General features: G+C 42.6%; 1 protein-coding gene across 3 annotated transcripts; it reads left to right on the forward strand.

Moving 5' to 3' along the window:
• The first annotated feature begins 5472 nt into the window (after positions 1-5472).
• On the forward strand, positions 5473-20377 carry YWHAB (tyrosine 3-monooxygenase/tryptophan 5-monooxygenase activation protein beta). 3 transcript variants are annotated; one of them, XM_069806539.1, is made up of 6 exons: positions 5473-5660; positions 13536-13839; positions 14847-14970; positions 16423-16586; positions 17904-17999; positions 18491-20377. In XM_069806539.1, exons 1-6 carry the CDS (start codon positions 5488-5490, stop codon positions 18545-18547), a joined length of 918 nt encoding a protein of 305 aa, XP_069662640.1. In that variant the 5' UTR covers positions 5473-5487; the 3' UTR covers positions 18548-20377. The 3 variants fall into 3 exon arrangements, with proteins under 3 accessions (XP_069662640.1, XP_069662631.1, XP_069662636.1); XM_069806530.1 differs by having other exon boundaries at positions 5532-5664; positions 13539-13839; XM_069806535.1 differs by lacking the exon at positions 5473-5660 and adding an exon at positions 9934-10193 and having other exon boundaries at positions 13539-13839.
• Positions 20378-20734: the final 357 nt, after the last annotated feature.

The following is a 20734-nucleotide window of genomic DNA, read 5'->3' on the forward strand; positions in this document are numbered from 1 at the left end:
ACTGTTAAACTATTAATGGTCCCATGGTAGGTGCTTATTAAGAAAAAGACACCTTGAACCTCAAACCAGAATAAAGAACAGAGATCCAGTTGGAGATGTGCTACTTCAGAACTCTCACCATGGCTTCTCTAAGAAAAAAAGGTTTTGAGAGTCATTTTCACTGGGAAGCGGAGGAACGGTCATCTCCTCTTCTGCAATTGATTCATCGCACACTGGAATTTGAGATTTGGGGCAGAGATGGAAGGAGGGAAATTGTTGTCCTATTTAGGAGCAGATAAAACTCCACCCTATGCTGTAAATTCTTTTTTGAGTCAGGGTTTGCACAGGATGAAGGCTAAATATTTCATGCATTTATTCTAATTATAAAGAAACTCTTCAGAGTTCCAGTCAGCTTGTATAGTTCTTTGAGCTCCAGATTTTTAGGCCTTCAGATGGTTCCTATTTAAAAGGAGCAAAGCAAACACCAAAAACCCAGGCTGGACTTTGAAGTATGGTCTGAAACAGATACATATTGCTGTAAGAGAAGCTGCCTTTCCCCAGAGACATTCAGAGGAAACATCAGGCCAGGCTCCCCTATACTTTATACCACAGAAGGAGCTCCACCACTCTGTGTATTAGGGAGAGGTTTCTCCCATATATGCCGTAAGGAGCCTAGACTTGTCTAAGTTGATCTCACCAAACCCCAAAGGGATCCATCCTCCTGCCAAATGGAGGTTTTTTCTTTGGCTGCATCTCCCCACGGAAAAGTCCAGCTGACCTGCACCCACTGAGTGACACATTATCAAAACTTAACAGACCTAACTCAGTTTACTACATGGAGGTATATTTCTTCCATACCTACTTTTCTAGCACAATTCACACTTCAAAGGCACCTGGAAGGTAGCTGGTTGTGAGGAAGCTGGAGCTTTGCGAACCCCAGGCAGCCAAGCCTTGGAACTGACACTGGCTTGGAAGATCTGCACAGCAGACTGGTATTAAATACCAAGAGAGAAAAAGAATGAGAAATCAGGAAATGGAATAGTACTGGTATTTCCTAAAGATCAGATTTTCCTATAAAATGAACACTTGCCATGCAATTTCAAAAGATCAAGACATTTGTCTGTCTTTAGGGCTTGTCAGAAACAGCTAATAAATAAAAATCAGGGTTTGGGAAGTTACCTCTTCAAACCCCTCTTAGCATGCTGCTTTGAAACTGGATTTTCTTAAGGTCATTGAGTTGGCAGCTTTGAAGGGCTTGCTATGTGTTCCTTGGCTTGAAATTTTTTTAGGCATTACCTAGCATCAGATGTACACGACAACTCTACAGGTCTCAACAGCTACAAAATTGACAGCAATATATTCTGTTCCATTTCTGCTTGCTTTTTGTACTGCCACTATTTACGAGCCAAACATAAATTACCTGAGTTTAATTCATGACCCAGAGTTCAGTGCATTTCCCCAGAAATAGCATTCTCTGTTTGGGACACAACTGCCAAAATTGCATTCCAGGAGCTGAATTCCTATCCCATCCAAGACATTTGTTCTACCCACATTTCCCATCATACTATTTTATACTATTTAGGTCATTTATATTTTCATGCTCCCACAGTTACTTCTTATATGTTGCTTTGTTCTTTGCAATTATGCTTGTAACTGTGTTCTCTAAAGTCACCTTCAGACCTTTAAACACCTTCAAATTAAAATAGCCATTTGACTTCAGTCCAAATTGCATTTAATAGAAAAGCTGTACTAACCCACTTGCATTCCTTGGACAGAAGGAAGAACGGAAAGATGCCCAAACAAAGTATTATTTAGTCTAGCTTTTAGCTGGCAGAGACCATGAGGAAAAACCTGCTGCTCTCTGCTTTAAATGTTGCTTTAATTAAAGTTAATAATAATGCTAATATTAATTCTATCCCATGCAAGATGTTTATCCCTGATCCCAGTTTGGTTGTAAATTTAATTCTAACTAACCTAATTCTAGTTTTAACTTCATCACAGCTGTCTGTAATGTTACAAGCAGCATATGTACAGAGAAAATACGAGATAGACATGAAATGTAGAAATTCTTCCCTTTGGGCTTCTTTTATTTCCTATTGCAGAAATATTCATGAAAAAAATACTGTTTTCCTTTCTTGTCTTCCATGTTACTTCCTTACAAGCTTCCTCCTCATATCTGCCAATTCAAAGCAGCACCACAACCAGCACTGACAGATGATGAAATTCGTAATATACTGACCAGACTTCTGCTGGACATCCCAGCCATCAGTTCCAGCGGGGCAGCCGTGATAGCTGTCATAAACCACTGTGCTAATTCCATTTGGGATCCATCACCTAATACATTATTTAGTGATCTGTGAGATCCAGCTCTAGAACAACGGAAATGTTCAGGCTATAGACTCTCATACATAGAGCAGAAGATAGAGAAAATGAGTAACAGAAGAATCGAGAAATAAAATATACTTAGTGGGTAATGATTACATTTTGTGATTGTTTCTCCCACAGTATGAAAGTGTAACACCGTCCCTTTTCCTTCAGAGAAACACAGCTGAGTAGCCAGGGAGACATCAATTGCAGGGACCGTGATCGTGCAGTGCCATCAACTGTTTGCTTCTGGTATTCACAGCATCTGAGACCTATTGCTTTCAACAAAAATGAGCGAAAAAAAATACGAAAATTGAGCAACTCATCAGGATTTTATTTCTGAATGAAAGTTTATCACTATAAATACAATATTTTGCTACAAATCTCAGGTTCGCTTTTCTTGTGCAAGAAGCCGGACACCTGAGGGCAGGTACCTTGCTGTTGAGAGCAGCAGTTGAAGCAGCTCAAGCACTTGTGCCATCTGCTGGGAACAACTTAGTTTAGTGTTGCTGCTTGCACAGGGAGCAGCAGACCCAGCCCTCCTTGTTTGGCAACAGGCCATCTTTGACAATGAGGTTGTTCTGCTTCTTTTAACTATTATTGATGTCAAGTAAACTTCATGCTAGAGAAATCCTGTCTCTTTAGTGAAAGCAGTTGCAAAAGACAGGAACAAACTGTCCTTGCACACCTCAGCTGTCTGCAGAGAGGCTGCTTCTTAAAGGTGAATCCTATTATGCAGCTGAAGAGCACAAGCCTCACAATTCTGGTAATGAACCACTCCTCTAACGAGGGGACTCCATCTCAGCCATGGGCTGTCTCCTTTTTCGGAGCAGAATCCTGTAATTTCCTTCCTTGCGGTTTTAGTCTGTGCCTGCCTACAACTCACCATGCACATGCCAACAAGCATGCTCTTGGCGCAGCCATTCTGCCCTACACAGAGCAATGACAGGGTTAATGCTGACCAGCTGCTAAAGCTAAATTTGATTTTTAATTCTTCATGCTTATTTCCCTGAAATGTATCTCTGGGAGAACATGAGACAGCAGTGCATTTTCTGCTGGAGAGCCAGGCAGGCTGGTCTCTGTGTTGAGCTTGTTTATTCATGGATCGAGCCTGTCCCTGAGATAAAGGCTGCTCTTTCACAGGATTTTGGATCTCCTGTATCGGATCCTTTGAGCCACATCAAGCCAATGTGGGCTTCCTCCTCCGAAAGGTGACACTTTGAAAGACTGCTGTTGCAACATGTTTCAGAGCTGAGGTTTGGTTTTAGTTTCAGCCCTCACCTGTCTGTGTCTGGAGAAACTTCAGGATGCATTGCTTATCTCTCCCACCAAACCAGGCATACAAAGACTAGGAAGACCCCAGGGTAAGAGGAGCTCATGGAGGAATGAACTGTAATATTAACACAGTTGGCTCTCAGTGGCCTCTGGCCCATGAGAGACCCAGCTGCAGGAGCAGCAGCATGCTCTCTGTAAAAGCGGAGGGTGGTATTTTCACCTTTGGGACTACACGGTGCTGAACTGCTCTACCTGCATATTGTGATGCCGAATGCACGGCCCAGAAATACCAGCTAAGAAGGATTGCAAGCACTTTGGAGGTGATGATTGGAATTTGATCTGGACAAATTGTAGGAGCAGTATAAAGGGATCTGGGGGCACCTCGCTGGAAGTAGGAGGCATGAGCTGTGACAACATGGGCAGGGCAGTGACGAGCTGGAGTAGGCAGCAAGGTGAGAAGGTTGAAGGAGATACAGCAGGCAACTAAACAAACATGTGTCGACAGTACACTTCTACAAATCCCGTATTATATGTGGATCTACATGAAAGGAGCATTGAATACAAATAATTCTGCCATGAGTCAGCACTCCCAAAGCTTCAGCAAGAACACTGGGAATGGCCCAGACAGATACCAGGAAAATAGGGGCTATGGAGAAGATCAGGGGAAAAAACAAGTTGCACCTAGAGAAGAAAAAAACAAGAGAGAGATGTGACAATAACTGATCTAGCTGAATCAGTGTTTGCAGCTTAAGATAACACGCGGGTGCCAAGTAATTTTCCTTTCAACTTTCCAAAGTAATTAACCTTCGGACCAAGACTAGGCAGGAAACTAATGAAGTCCTTCCATCATCGAAAAGGAATCTGACAGTGACTTTGACGGCACCAGGATTGTATCTGAAAGTATAAGAGAAAATTGGGCTCCAGGATACTGTAATTGAACAGTGTGCCTTTCAGCCCCAATAATAATGCTTTGACAAGTGGTGCTGCTATAAACTTGAGACTTGGGAGCAGGGGTGCACGTGTGTTCAGCCACTTCTTATCCAAAAGGATTACATGCATTATAAAATTGAACTCTTTTCCTTGGATTCTGTCTTGGAGACAGAGCTAGACTTTTCCTCATGCCCCCAAAATGCTCTCTCTCGCCTAAACGCCATTTATTACGGTTGCATAAAACTTATCTAGCCGATAAGGATCTTGGTTTTTTCACTGAAAACATGCAATTTAAATTGCAGGGAGGAGCCAGTACTGAAACAGCGTTTAAAGGTGACCTCGCAATTCAAAGCATTTGCGAACTTTTCCTCCTACGACGGTGCGCAGAATGGCACCCGCTGCCTGTGCAGGTGTCCCTTATCGCGAGGTTCAGCCCGAGAACGGCCAGAAAACCAAAAAATGCCGTCGCCTCGTCGCTCGAGGAGCTGCTGCACTTCCCAGCCGGAGCAGCTCTCTCCCCGCGGTGCCCACCACCGCCACGGCGGTCGGCACTGCCCGGAGACGGAGCCCCCCGGCAAGACAAAGAGCTGACGGCCCGAAGGGCGCCAAGGTGTGACAGAAAACGGCGGCCTCATCCCGGCCGGACAGGCCCACGGCCACCTCGGCCTCCCCCGCCCCGCGCCAACGCCCCCGGGAAGAGAAGGGGGGGGGGAGCGGGGGAGCCGGGGAGAGCCGCCCGCCCTCCGGCCTGGCCGAGCCCCCTTCCGCCGGTGGGCGCTTCTGGGCCGCAGGGGCCGGGCCGGGCCGGGCCCGCCCGAGGCGGGACGGCGAAGGGCTCCCCTGCCTGAGGCGGCTGGGCCGGGGCTGAGGGGAGCGGAGGGGGCCCGGCCCCCTCCCGTCGCTATAGCAACCGGGCGCCGCCCGCCGCCCGCCGCCCCAATGGGGTGGGCGGGAGGGGGCGGTGGCGCCCCCTGGCGCCGGAAGGGGCGTGTCCGCGGCGCCGGAAGCGGGGCCGCAGCGCCGCAGGGTGTGTGTGCGTGCGCCGAGCAGCGGCCGCCGCGCTCCCAGTCGCCTCGCCCGCCGGGATCCAGGCCGCGGTGCCGCCGCCCCCGCCAGGTGAGGGTCCCGGGCCCCTCCCCGCCGGCCCCGCCCGCCGCCCGCGCTCCCACCCCTCCCCTCCCCCTCCCCTTCCCCCGCCGCTCGGGTTGGGCCGCGCCGGGCCGCTGCGGCCCCGCTGGCGCCCGCGGGGGGGAGGCCTCCCCGGCCTGCCCCCCTCCCCCCGCCCGCCTCCCCGCCGATCGTGGCGGCGCAGCCCCGCGGCGGGGAGGGGCGTCGAAGGCCGCAGCAGGCGGCGGGGGGCCGCTGCCGGAGGGTCCCCGCCCGGAGCGGGGGGGCGGGCGGCGGCGGCGGCGGGTCCTGGCTGCCCGCCGCGAGTAACGGTGTGACCCTCCCTCGGCTGCTGCCGCCGCGGAGCCCGCCCGGGCGGCGCCGCCTCCCCGAGCGCCCGGCCCGGCCCGGCCCGGCCCCGCCCCGCCCCGAGCGAGTCTCTTGCTCCCCGGAGGGCGAGGCCGGCCCCGCACACCTGTACCGAACGGCCAGCGGCGGCGGGGGCCGGCCCGGCGGCTGGGGGAGAAGGGAAAGCGAGCCCCGCCGGGGCCGGTGACAGTGACAGCCCTCCTCTTCCCGAAGGCTCCTGCCTTCACTCCCCCAAAGCAGGAAAGGGGTTTGGGGCGTCCTGGCAGCTTCACCGACCCAGGAGGTGGGTGCCCAGCCGAAATGCCGAGCCCTTCCAGCCTGAGAGGGGAGGTGCCGTTTCTGTGCCGGCTGGTATGAGCCTGCTCACGTAGGAGCGAAGGGGATCACGGAGATGTCGTGAACACTTTAGAAGGAAACACAACGATTTTATTATTATTTTCCGATTTTGGTCGTTTCTGTCCACTTGGGAATAGAGATGCGTTTAGGGAGGACACCAGAGGGAAAGAAGGTTGCTTCAGGCCAGCCCCCAGTCTACAAAAAGGCTGGACAGTAACCCCAGACTAGCAACCGTAGGTTTTATTTGAGGTATGTATGATCAGATATTAACTGGGGTGATCAAATGTCAGTGGCGTGCAGTCACCGTGTTAGCATGTGGGAGCAAAAATGCATCTGACTCAGAGACTGCAATGTAAATTGGTTGCTTTCAGCTAAATTCCTTATTAATAATTAAAATAACTTTTCTGGTGGTAGGAAAACAAACTGCACCTCATGCAGCACCATAAAAGCTAAATTCCTACATAAAAATATCAGAACGTTTGTAAGGTTTTGTAACTTCAGTGACTGTAGGAATATTTGTGTCTTTACACGTTCGCTGCTGCAGAACACCTCAGTCAGAAATTTTAATACTTCCTTATGGAAAGAAAAGCTTGCTTTTATTTTAAAATAATAATGAGACAAACTGGTCTAGAAAAGAAAACAAGGAAGAATGCCAGTGCCTTTTTCACTCTTCATATCAAAGGACTGCAAAAATATAGCCTGTATAATATTTTGTTTATTAAATTGATAGCAATAAAGTGATAGACTGGTTGCACAGATGGGCCTAGTGCAGTTTGCTCAACCTCATTATGTCAGTACCGCATGTTCTGATCTCTGCTATTTTGATGTTGAGTCTTTTTTTTTTTTTTTTTCCTAAGCAGGCCTTTGCCAGTATGCAGTTTTTTGTGCTGCGTGTGAATAAACTCAGATGAAGAGGAGTTAAGTAAATAATGATTTGAATAATGACGTAGAAAGTTAGTACTCTAATCCGCCTGGTATTGTCATACATCCCAGTAAGACTAGGCGTTACAGTAGTGTGTCTTTTATATGGCCGCACTTTTTGCCCCACCCTGCAATATAAATACTCTCAGTTTATTATTAACAAAAGTGATTTACCTGTGATATGAATACATTAGTTTGGCATGAACTTTATGCCTGGGGGAAGATTTTTTGGGATAACTCACTATTTCCACCTGGACTCTAGCCAAAAACAATCCTGCTAGTTGGAACATAAAGATGTTACCATGTAAGTATATTGTACTTTGGAACTGTGTGCTTGTCTCCACCTGCAGCTGTCCTGTGCAGAGTGCTATAGGTATGTAGCAGTGCAGTGCTTTTCAGCCCGCAGTCTCTCGTTTAAGTGACATTAAGAAGAACAAGGCTACTGTCACTAAATTTAAGTTGTCCTTACAATATCAGTATTCCTACACGCTATTGGTACTTGTCATAGAAATTTCACAATTGTCTACGGAGACTGAAAACTAATGAGTGTCAGTTTATTCAAAAATTATATTGGTCAGTTTTAGGAAGCAACAGGTAATGATGGCAGAAGATGGCCAGAGCAGGTTTAGGCATGGCTTTATAGAATGTTAATTTTATCTGAACATTTGCATAAAGATTTGAGCTGAAGGCCACGGTAGATGGTTAATCAGTAGGTGCAGAGGAGGCTAAGGTTATGTGCTGCACAAGGTCAGCAATAATATCACAACTATGAAGTCGTTTTCCTTTTTCCCTCATTATATTTGCAGTATATTTTACTGAACTTGTTGTTATACCCAAGCTGTTGACAGTTGTGGAAGATTTCACTGTTCAGATCTTAACATACACATTCATTTTCTAATCAGTTATTTAACAATACGTGGTAGCCTTTGAAGGAACCAAAATAGAGAAACACAACTAATAACATCAAATGCCTAGTACCACGAAAAAGCCAGGAAGGTTCCTTGCACTCCATTTAAAGAGTCGATGCCTTTCCTATAAAGAATATCTGTTGGGAACGATGTCTACTTGACAGTGGATGCCATCAACATCATGCAGATACTTGTGTCAGCATGTGTGTACCTGAATTACAGAGAAGGATTTTCCATTTGTTTTAGAAATAGTATCTCCAAAGCTCTTACTCTCTGTAATTATAGAATTGTAATTTAAAATCCACTTAGCTCATGTGAGTGTTTAATTTCGGAATGAATTGCCTACCCAGAAATCAAATAAGGTATGTTCACATGTTGTTGGAAGATTGAACTACAAATTCTGTACCAGTCTGCTGCTTTTCCTGTTACAATTTGAATGAACTTAGAAACTTTGTGACTGAGAAGTATGATTACATCCTGTTTCACCAAATCTGGTTTTACATTCATTTCTCACAGTGAAACATGCAGGTCTATTAACCTGCATCTATACTTGACTCATTAGCGACCAGTATGTCAAACCAGTAACCACACTGCTTTCTCACCAGTATTTTTACAAAGTGGAAGCATTTGTCTGATAGATTCTCATGCTTGCTATAAAGAGAAAAACAGTACCTAAAAATCAATAACTTAATTATCATCAGAAGAACAGGTCATTGAGAGCAGCAGACTTCAGGCCAACATAGGCTCATTAGTATTGTCTCATCAGTTCAATATGTTATATAAGCCAGATTTTTTTCAGTGTCGGTTTTCATTTGATTTCTGCAGACTTTAAACACAGTTACTTCTGATCTGTTTTGGCTTTGTCCTAAACAGCTCATCAAGATTGGAAATAATAAAGGCTAAGAAGCAGATGTAATAACTGCTGAGCACTAAGATATAGTTCTCAAGCTCCTGCAGTCTTCTGAAGAACATTATCTGTATGTTTTACTCCTCAGCTGTTACTGAGATGTAAACATCCAGTTCTGGGTGTCCGTCCACTCTTGAAAGATGGGTGGTGTACTGACTTCAGGTGCTGTTCCCAGGATGGTTGCACCATGCCCCTCTCACTGCATCTTCCACTGAAAGTAACAAGGCAGTTACAAACTGATGTGTTTTACAGGTTCTGACCTTGACCTTTGATGCTTTGTTTCAGAGTCTTGTCTACACGGGCATAGAGTTTTTCTGGGGGGCGGGAAGGAAGTACTTGTAACTTCTACTACCTGCATATATGCTATTCTGTATTTGTAAGAGAGATTGAAAGAACTCTAGGCTGTATGGGAGATAGAGGAAAAAAAATTTTAAAAAATTACATTTCAGGTGTGGGATTTAGGGTGATTCAAATTTCTGGTAGCTAGTACTATTGGCTGTGACTGCTGGCTAGTGGTTGGCATTCCTTATTGTAAATAGTGTCTACCCACTTCTTTATGGAGGGCTACTAAGTTGTGGTTTGACAGATTCTTAAGAAGACAGTGTCTTAAGAATTTGAAATGTATTAATGCATCTAATATGAGAATCTTCTGCTTAGAACGGGCAACTTTCAGGACTCCTCCATGGCTGTGATCTGCACGTCTCTGCTCCTTTTTCCATCTTCCCTCTTTCCCCCTTGCCGACATGGCATGGCTTCATTAGTCCTAGAATAGATCATTCCTGTCAGCCTCCTGTGCATCACCTTTGTGTGTTTCGCTCCTAGCTGCAGGTAACCTTTGTTAGATGGCTTCTGTTTGTGGCCTAGGAGTATTTTTAGCTCTAGGCTTTGCTTGTTTCAGACTGTGGCACACTGATCCATTGTTAGAGTGTGGCTTTCATCTCCTCGATGGGAGGGACCAGTTATAACTGATAGTTGCTTCTTTGCTTTTTCAAACATCACTCCTTTCCTTGTATCTTTTTTCCTTCTGGCAAACACTTCCCTCTTTTGGAGCTCAAGCCAGCATAGCTCTGCAAAGCTCTCTCCAAGCTTCTAACAAGGTAAGCAATGGAGAATAAAATAAGGATTTTAAGTGTTCCTTTATGCAGCACCCTGTGAACGAAATAATGGTAGGCTTACTGTCGATTGCAGATGTTTTGGTGTGGGCAACGATTTTCTTACTGCATTTAAGTTCTGTTAAATCCATGTTATTGAATAATACTTTGTGTTTCATAGCACCTACTAACAGTACAGATATTAAGATGAATTAACTAAACAACTCAAGCCCCTGTATACAGATATTTTTTTTTAATGTCAAAACTAAGCCAGTGAAGTTCTGAGGAACTCCATCTTCAGTAATTGGTTTGAGTTACATTTAAGATGTGCATAAATTAGTTACATTACTGAGGAAAGTTGTTTGATGAGAAACAACATTCTAATGCTTTGTGCTGGTATTTCGCCTATATAATTGAGATGTTAAACTGGTTTCTGGGTCTCTTTTATCCACTAGGTCTTAATGCCCTTGCAGTTCCCTCTATGATTTCCTTCATGTGTCCTTATATGAACCCATTGACTGCCATGAACTGCCTTGCATCTAAAGATAAATATGTCAGTGAGCTTGATGAAACAAACTCTGCGCCATCTCTAAACTAAACTCTATATTGTTTGTAAACGGAATTCTGCATGGATGACTTGTCTACAAATTAGACCAGTATTGGCAAAGTGCAGATCAAAATAAAACTGACCTTTCAATGGCAAAATGTAAACTCTGTTGGAGCTACTTGCCTCTGGACTTCAGTAAGCAGGCTTCTTCTACATAATAATCACATTCCATAAGAAGAGGAGAAGATAAGACGGTTGCAATAGAAATGCTTCTAGAAGCTGTGCAGACTATGAGGAAACTAGAATTGCTCTAAAACTGTTTTGTTTAAATGTCTTGTTATTTAAAGTTGCCTCTTGTAACATAAAAAGCATTCTTCAGGTGTACTTTGTACATGTTCAGTTTTTAGTGAGTGGATAGAGAAATGCCACTCACAAATTACTTCCTGCATTAAGTACATAGTCTAAATTTAGTGCTGAGTTAAGAGAATGGTTTACAAGGTTTGATAGACACAACAGTGAAAAGTGGGATGGGTTCACTCAATGGTAGACAGTCTGATGATTTCCTTAGGCTTGTTAGGTATCAGTACTAAGATACACTTCAGAGTAGGGAGAAAAAATTCACATCATAAACTCCACTTATCCCTTTCCATCGTCAGGAGCTATCCTTTTGATAAGTCTGCAGAAGCCAATGACAATATAGCATATCCCCATGGTAAAAGCCTCTTGGGAAAGACAGAGCCAAATTAATCATGCCTTACAAGAACTTGTCACACTGCTACCCACAGTCAGCCTGTCTTGTTGAGAGCTTCGATCTGAAGTCTGTGTGTCACCTTTTAATAGGTGCCAGAATCCACTAGTTTAAATGCAGTATTTAAAATGGAACTGAACTGCAGCCCAACTTTAATTACAAGTCTGCAAGAGGTCTCTTTCCAGGAGGCTGGTTTTAGCATTAGATATCCTTACTGAGTGCCTTAGAGGGATGGATGCATTAGGCTAGATCTGCAGAGGGTGAAATGCAAGCAGGAGTGAGTGTGACCTGCAAATATATAGCAGGTAGGACATTTGGTTGCTGGGTTTACTTCAGGAGCTTTCATGTGAAATAACAATGTTTGATTTGATATCTTGGGTGGTTTTTTTATTATTTTTTTGCTAACGTGAAGTATCTTCAGCTGGAGGGGTTGAATACGCTCATCCCAAAATAATTTTGTAGTTGGGACTCCATACTTGGCAATAGGAAACTCTGAAACTGCTCATACACATGATGGGAATTTGGGTCTGCATCTCATTGTCCTGGCTGAGGATTTAGTACAGGGGCCTGGTTTCCCTGTATAATAGTGTGCTAGGTGACACTTTGATTAAAATACAAACTGAGCAGTGTGTGCAAGACATTCTCCATCAGGAGCCTGTCAGACTGGGATCTTCAAAGGAGATGGCCAGGGAAAAGGCTACAGCAGTTGCTTTCAGTCTGTTGGTTCTTTCTAATAGGGCTGTAGATGCTTGTCTAATGAACAGAAACCTATGGAAGACAATTGTAAACTTATTGTTCGTGTTTGCTTTTTATTGTTCTTCTAGAAGTTGCTTTTAGACTGTTAGGTCTTGGCCTGAAAACTTCTCATCTGGACAGTGAGAGTTCTGATTGGGATTTAGGGAGTAGGAGAAGAACATTATTGCTCAGTACTGACAAGAATAACAGTTCTGGGTCTGTCTGAAAGTGAACCTACACACCTGGAGAAATTTTACAGGTTAATTTGGGGCATTTGGGAATTTGTGAGGTATCGAGGTCCACTTACTTTGATAAAGGCAAAGAAACTTGTTGAAGTTCTCCTGTGAACATGGCCCTAGGTGGCTGAGTATAAGGTTGGTAGCCCAATGGCCGAGTTAACTATATGTCAGCATTGTCTTGTAGAAGTAAGCAACACTCAAGCTGCCTCACAGACACATTCCTTACTAACTTCATTTTTCATTGCTTAAGGTCTTCAGGGACCTTGTCATGTGGTAATGTTTTTCTTGGCTTCAGATGTTAAACTGCATTATCAGAAATGATAAACAAGTTGTTTCCATGTAAGCAATTAGTTTTGCAGTAGTGACTGTCATGTCGGCCATTTCCCATTTGGGTTTTGTGAATGTCAATGTTATTTAAAAGGTTTTGAAAACCTGACACTGCAGCCACCCTAGCTATGTAGAATTGTCCACTATAGGTACGTTGATGCGTGTATAAAAAAAAAAGTTTTCTGGTAGAACAGTATAAACGTACTTTCCGTAGTTGCCAACAACTACAACTTTACTGGGTATTATTTATTTAAACCCACAGAAACACCTCATGTAGTGTGCAAAAAATCTTCAGTGTCAGGAGGAGCTGTCCAGTGCTTCAATGCTCCTAACTAGTTGCTGTTGTATAATAGTGGGGGGAGAAATAAACCAAAAAAACCCACACCAAAACCAACCACAACTGGTGGTTTCTGGTTTAGAACATGCAGTGTCTCCTAGGCTGAGCTGTGGGCCATATAAGAAAGGGAATGTACTGATGTGCTGTGCTTAATGCCAATACAAATTTTGCTGCATTTTGAAGAATAATGCTTACATATCTTCAGGATTGTGATTAGTCGTTTATATATAGAAATTATACATATTTGGCAAAAGGTCAAATAATTTTTTAAAAAGAAACCCTTCATATTACTTTGTTAGAGTTGATAGATTTTCCACTTACTAGTGACTGTGAGTTCTGCTTCACTCTTTAGCATTAACTTCCATGGTGCAGACAATTGAGACATTTTTCTCTTATTTTTATTCACTGCTTATTACAGGAGAGCCATGGATAAAAGTGAGTTGGTACAGAAAGCCAAATTGGCTGAACAGGCTGAGCGTTACGATGACATGGCTGCTGCTATGAAGGCTGTCACTGAGCAAGGACATGAACTGTCCAATGAAGAAAGGAATCTACTCTCAGTTGCCTACAAGAATGTGGTTGGTGCCCGTCGCTCGTCCTGGCGTGTAATTTCCAGCATTGAACAGAAAACAGAGAGGAATGAGAAGAAACAGCAGATGGGAAGAGAATATCGTGAGAAAATCGAGGCTGAATTGCAGGATATCTGCAATGATGTTCTGGTAATAATCCAACAGCAAAAATAACAGTAGTTAGTACTGCAGCATTCTTCAGAGAGGCTTAAGGAATCTTACTAGTGCTGTAGACACTGCAGCACCTTAGCAGGGGAATATTGCATAGCCACATACTTGGCTCCAATTCTAACTCCTAAGTCATCTAGTTTGTCTCTTTGTTGAATTTGTTATAAAAGAGCTTTTTTTTTTTTAATAGAAAAAAAGCAAACGAGGCAATGTTGAAGATCCTTAGCCGCTGGCTAGGGGTCACCATGAAAACAAATTTAGATCTGGGGCACTGGCATGAGTCCTGCTAAAAGGCCTACCATTTAAATTCTTTTGTTAAGGAATGCTGACGTCCTGAGGCTTGTTTAGGACTTTTTTTTGGATGGAGAAGGTGTGTACTTCTTCCCCCAACCTGATTTTGCAATTTCTTTCACTTAGAGGAGAGGGATTCTTTTTATTGCTGTTCAGTTTGCTAAAGATCAGTCAGGAGCAGGTGCTGTCAGTACTGTCAGTCTTTCCATCTCTTTCTGAATGCACATGTGCTGACTGTGCCACTATTCAGTTTTTCAGCTGGAGCTGCAGATAGAATCAGTTTGCCGTGAATAATGTCACTGCTCTGTATAGAATTCAAGTTTGTGGCAGCGAAAGTGACCAGACTTGTACTAATGTCAAGCTGCTGCTCTTCGTTAGCTTGGTTGTGGACGTAGGTTTGCATCAGTGTATTTAAAGGAAAATCTTTGTAGTCTTGAGCCCTGATAGCCGTTAGATTCTACAGGAGTGAATTGTGGATAGCCTCAGCACAGCAAGTTTTCTGCTTTCCAGGAATTAGGTTACAAGTAGTTTCTCTTTTTTTCTGAGTTTAGACAACAGTAGGCAAAGTGATTAACACACGAGTATACATAAGTCATTGTTAATGTTTTAACAGTTCATGTTTACCATTGTAACGAAGGCTGTTTCAGACATCATTTTTATGACTTGGAAAAAAAAAAAAAAAATGTTTCCTTTCTCAGGAACTCCTGGATAAATACCTTATTGTCAATGCCACACAGCCAGAAAGCAAGGTCTTCTATTTGAAAATGAAAGGTGATTACTACAGATACCTCTCAGAGGTGGCATCTGGGGACAATAAGCAAAGTAAGTAGAGATGAAATCTCTCATTCTGCTGGGGACCGAGCACGATAAAGCATGAAAAATACTTGTGTTCTTTTTCCCCAACGTGAAGTATTTATTTCTTTTCGCTACTGCTCTATAGTATTGAAGACGGGTGCAGTGCAAGTCACTTTTAGAGATAGACTTCACTGACATGAATAGAAGTGATTGACAGACATTCATCAAACCAGTCAAATTCTGCTTGCAGCCCCTGACCTCTGACTGATTCTCAAGCATATTTGGCAGTGTAAAAGCCTTTTCCTGGAGAGTGTGTTTTTTCTCATGGAAAATGCTTTGTTCCTATCATCTCTCGTTTAAACTATGAATTTAGCTTGTAAGTCTTCACTGTTTGCAAGCTTTGTGCATGCAAATATGGGATATTGGGTTACTGGGCCCTAAGCCAATTAATCCTGAAATGTTAAAGTAATGCTGAACTGTGCCTGAATTCCTGGTGAGTGTCTGATGTAGTCCATGTCTTGCAAACTTAGTTTGACACCATTCTGGAGCTGATTCTTACCCATTAGCCAGGAAGGGACTGTTGTCTTTCCTCTGAAACCCCAAGCTGAAATATGACCTACCTGCTAAATGATTCCTTCAGTTTAAATATGTAGTTTTTCCTTCAGTTTAAATATGTAGTTTAGATACCTCTTCTTCCCCATATGGTTTTGTCTGGATTATTGTCCAGATCTACTGCTTCTTCAGCTGAGGCAACTGGGGCTGTTTAGTCTGGAAAAGAGGAGGCTGAGGGGAGACCTTATCGCTCCTACAACTACCTGAAGGGGGGTTGTAGTGAGGTGGGTGTTGGTCTCTTCTGTCAGGTGGCTGGAGATAGGACAAGAGGAAATGGCCTCAAGTTGAGGCAAGGGAGATTTAGGTTAGATATTAGGAAAAATTTTTTTACTGAGAGGGTTGTCAAATATTGGAACAGGCTGCCCAGGGAAGTGGTTGAGTCACCATCCCTGGAGATATTCAAAAAGCGAGTGGATAGGGTGCTTCAGGACATGGTTTAGTGGGCATGGTTAATGGTTGGACTCAATGATCTTGAAGGTCTTTTCCAACCAACCTAAATGATTCTATGATTCTATGATTCAGCGAGGCTGGAAGTGAGTGTTTAATCACAGTACACTTTGACTTAGGTAGAGCTTGTGTATATTCAGATTGGTTGGAATATATTTTGAATAAATTTAATTTTAAGTCTCTATTAAAATGTTGAACTGAATTTCTGTATGTCAAAGCTTTATCCAAACAAATATTTCTGCCTTAATAGCTCAGCCAGTGGTAGGCTTTTACATCTCAAAACATTGAAAGAAGCGTCTGTGCATATGTAATTGTATGAATACCTGGTAGCACATTAGTCTAGACCAAGAATGTAATAGCTTCCCCCGTGAAGTACAGTGATGTACTGTGCATTAATATGATTGTAATTACTTCTTGCAGCAACAGTAGCAAACTCTCAGCAAGCTTACCAGGAGGCATTTGAAATTAGCAAGAAAGAGATGCAGCCAACACACCCCATTCGACTTGGTTTGGCTCTAAATTTCTCTGTCTTCTACTATGAGATACTAAATTCTCCTGAAAAAGCCTGTAATCTGGCAAAGACGGTAAGCATACTCTTCATATTACCAATTTTTGCGGAGGCTAAGGAGATAATTACATGGTTGCAATAGCACTTTGTAGATGATTATACTTTTTCATATCAAATTCCTTAAAAATGCTGTCATCTTTAAACTATTGTCATTGTAGCATACTTTCAGTAAGTTAGTTGGCTAGATTAGCTTAGCTTTAAGAAAAGCTAATTTGCTAGTGCAGTTGATCTAGTGAAAGGGGAGACAAAGTGCCTCTTCTTATGTCCATGTAATTCTCTTAGAATGAGCTTGTGTCAAATTTGAAAACACTTGTATTAATTTAGCACTTCTAAAGTGAAATATTTATTTAAATTTGAACACTTCAGCAAACAGATGAAGTGTCATCTTTGTGACTATAGTCATAGCCTTAAATGTCCTCGTGTATCTGTGTGCATGCCTCTCTCATTGGACCAAAAAGAGCCTGTGTGATGGGTAGTGCCAAACAAATATCTAGTCATTTTTGTCTTAGCCTTCTCCCTAAAATAGGATTAGAGCCTTCTAAATGGAGCTCTTTTGCATCTGTGAAAATTGTCTGGTAGTAATTTGAATAATATGGCATTAGGTGAATCTTTGCATTCCTGATACGCGCTTCAATAATACTTTGTAACAAGAAGTGATGTTTTGCTGCGTAAAATGCTGCTGCTGTTCCTGCTTTTTTAGTTAATATGCTTACATCCATTTGAAACCTGAATGAAGAAATAGCACTTATTTGTGGCTCTCGGCTCTCAGACTTGCAGCATGGGCTTTCATGATTGATGGGAAGAATGGCTTTATTAATCTTTTGCAGAACAGGCCTGATTTCCTATGCTGTTTTGAAAAGAAATCCAAGACCTTCCACCCCACTGTCAAAAACTCCTTGTCTTCCATTTTCTTGCCTACTTACTTATGTACTATATATCAACTTAATGGTACCTTTTTCTTTTACTGCCAATTTAGACAGTGAGACCTTCATTTTTAATGAAAGTATTGCTTTTAAGTGTTGTTCTTAAACCTGACTTCAAGCTGTGTGAATCAGTCTTCAGTATGACAGAGAGTGTGCTTGCCTCTTCAGTACTTGGTATTGGCACGGTAGTGAAGTTGTTCTGAGCTTTAATCCGGACGTCCATGAAGACTTCTGCTTTCCCGCTGGTGGTCTAGTGATCTGGTACTCACTTTGTTTTACATTTCTTCTCTTGGTGGAAAAGAAAAATTCTGGAAGCTTTTGAATAGTAACGTGGCAAATTTGTAAGCTCTGTGTAAGCAGAAGTGAATTCAGAGAGCAGAGTGTGAAAGTGCTGTCTTGCATATTTTTAGGCATTTGATGAAGCGATAGCAGAGCTGGACACGCTGAATGAAGAGTCTTACAAAGACAGCACTCTGATCATGCAGCTGCTTAGGGACAACCTCACTGTAAGTATCACGGGGCAAACCGCGGCACTGTGTGCTGTTACTTCTTTAGGCTGCTGGACTCCGCTAAGTGGGACTTGACATCTGAAGTCTTATGTAGTTCTGTGCTATTAAAAGCCTTTTCTGAGCCATTAACTGCATGTCTTAACTGCACTGCTTTTTGTAACCAGACCAGTTAGACTTGCTTGTTTAAACCAGAACTTACTTGTTAACCACTGTAACAAACTCAGATTTTTTTTGTAACACAAAGTGGAGTTTGTCTGTTCTCAACACCCAGCTTTATGTTGAGCTTGCAAACTTGTGCTGGCTTTTTACTTGTTCTCTCCTACCCATTTTCTAGTTCATTATTCTTTAGCTTTACTGTTAAGTTCAGTTTTGTATTGCTCTTAGCTGAGAAAATTGCACAGCTACTGCTAATTATGCTGTCTTCCCTTTCCTGACAATTGTAATTAACTATGCTTTCAGCATAAACATGTGTTCATATTTTCTTACAGCTATGGACGTCGGAAAACCAGGGAGATGAAGGGGATGCTGGGGAGGGAGAGAACTAATGGCTGTCACGCTTCACTATATGTTCAATGTCACCCTGTATCCTACACATATATCCCTTTGTGCGACAAGCAAAAAGAATAGTACATCGACTTTCACAACCTCAACGTAGCAAAAACTGTCTGTGGGGTAAAAACGGTTGGTTGGTGTTTTGTGTACTTAAAGCGAAGGTCGGTTATTATAATGGCATTCCGAACTTTCCTATTATGAACATTTACAGTTATGATTACCGTGTTTATATTTTTAACTGAACACTGTGATTATGGGTTTTGTGATTGCAATTGACTTTACAAAACTCTTATTGGTAGAAGAGTAGACATCAATTATGTAACTCTGGCGAGCTTAATTTGGCACCAAAATAGTCGAAGTACAATTCTGTTGTAAAGTTGTACAGAAAGTTATAGAGATTCTATTGTGACACTGGGGCATGGAAGGAAAACAGTCCGATGTATGGCATTCCAGTTAGTAACACTGCTATGAATTAGTTTAACAGGCACACTCTGTAGACATTTGTAACCAAGTCTGAGGCACCGCTTTCAGTCAAAAGCTCACTTTGTCAATCCTATCTTTCTGTGGATGGGGTTTGTTTTAGGGAGGAGGGTGATGGGGGAGTTAGCAGCTTGATTTCCAAACTCTTTACACTGGCAGATAACTGGGATTTGACTTCTAAAAGTGCTTTCATGCTCATACGACATGCATGACTAAGCCCCTTCCCACAGCAATAACTTACTTAATTATACCTTAGATATTCTTCAGTAGTGAGAATTCTTGGTTCACTACCATGGACTTGCAATAGGAGAAGATTCAATTTTTTGAATGGCCTTATTAGTTTGCATGATACCATGAAGTGATCTACCACTTTTGCATTACTTTACTCTTAGGTGAATCGAAATCTCCATGGTATTCCCATTTGGAATTTATCCTGAAAACTTCTTAAGTAATCCACTGAGCCATCTTTAAGTTCACTTTACAGAAATTTTTCTCCCATTGGACTCTGTTCATCCTTGACCCTCTCACCTGTTTAAACTCCATTAAAGCAATTTTGGACTCCCACATATGCGTCATCCTTTCTTTGATTATGGGTGATGTCAGGATGCTGGGTGAGACCTGAACCTGCTGGAGGGCAGGTTTCTTTCTTGGATATTTGAGAGCTGCCAGTGCTGTTGCAGTGTTCAGCTCTTGTCTGCCATTTTTTGGTAGTACCAGGATCTGGCTCAAATATTCAGGATTTCCCGTTTATTGTACTGGAATGCAGACCTACACATTTGTAATGCTTGTAATATTTGAGCTCCAAACGTCCTCACCTAGTTATGTTTCAAACATGTCCCATTAAATAAAGCCTAATAAGAGTTGCGTGAATAATGCAGTGGAAAAGATTAGGAATAGTCACCTATCAGTCTCGCGGTATCATCCCCCTACCTTCACATTCCACTTAGGTATAGGATCCATCTGTTTGTCTGTCCATCTGTCTGCTGAAGAGAATTTCATGCACTGATTTTAAAACTCCCCTCTACTAGCTGAACAAATTGTGCAGTTAATACTTGGCGCTTGATAAATGCAGTAGTGAATGTGGAACCGAGCCTGTCTGTATATCTGGTAGCTCTTTTCGCTTTGTTTTTACTGACCAGTATTCTGCCTAAAGTTTGCTTCTGTGACGGTTATATTGCCTAGCACACACGTGGTTGTGAGAATAGTATAGCAAAAAGAAATACCTGGTTATTGATGTACTAGATTTGTGTATGTCTTTTAAACAGTTCTAGTTTCACCTTACACAAAATAATCAGGAAAGTGTAAAAGAATACGAAAGTGAATAATAAAAAAAAATTTTATCAGTTGTTTGTGTCTTTCATCTTTGCCATACTAGTGGCAAAAAACTTGTGGGAGTAAAATCACCACTTCTATTAAATGCACAGATCTTGGATTGTGTGAGTTGATTCATGGTTTCCAAATGGTGTGAATACTTAATTACTCATCCCTTTGCAGAGAGACTTTCCCCCCACACACCCTCGCAGATTTGTAGTAGAGAACACTGGTTCTCTTTGGTTTTGTTGAGGTCATACTTATAATATATTGTCATTGCAGGGCTTAAAAAAAATGCAGCTATAAATATATATTTAACTTGCCATGAGTCATTGCATGTTGTGTGGTTGAACACACTGTACATGAGAAAGGTCTGTTCATTACATTTA

The sequence above is a fragment of the Haliaeetus albicilla genome, chromosome 2, assembly GCF_947461875.1.
Source record: "Haliaeetus albicilla chromosome 2, bHalAlb1.1, whole genome shotgun sequence".
Lineage (NCBI taxonomy): Eukaryota > Metazoa > Chordata > Aves > Accipitriformes > Accipitridae > Haliaeetus > Haliaeetus albicilla.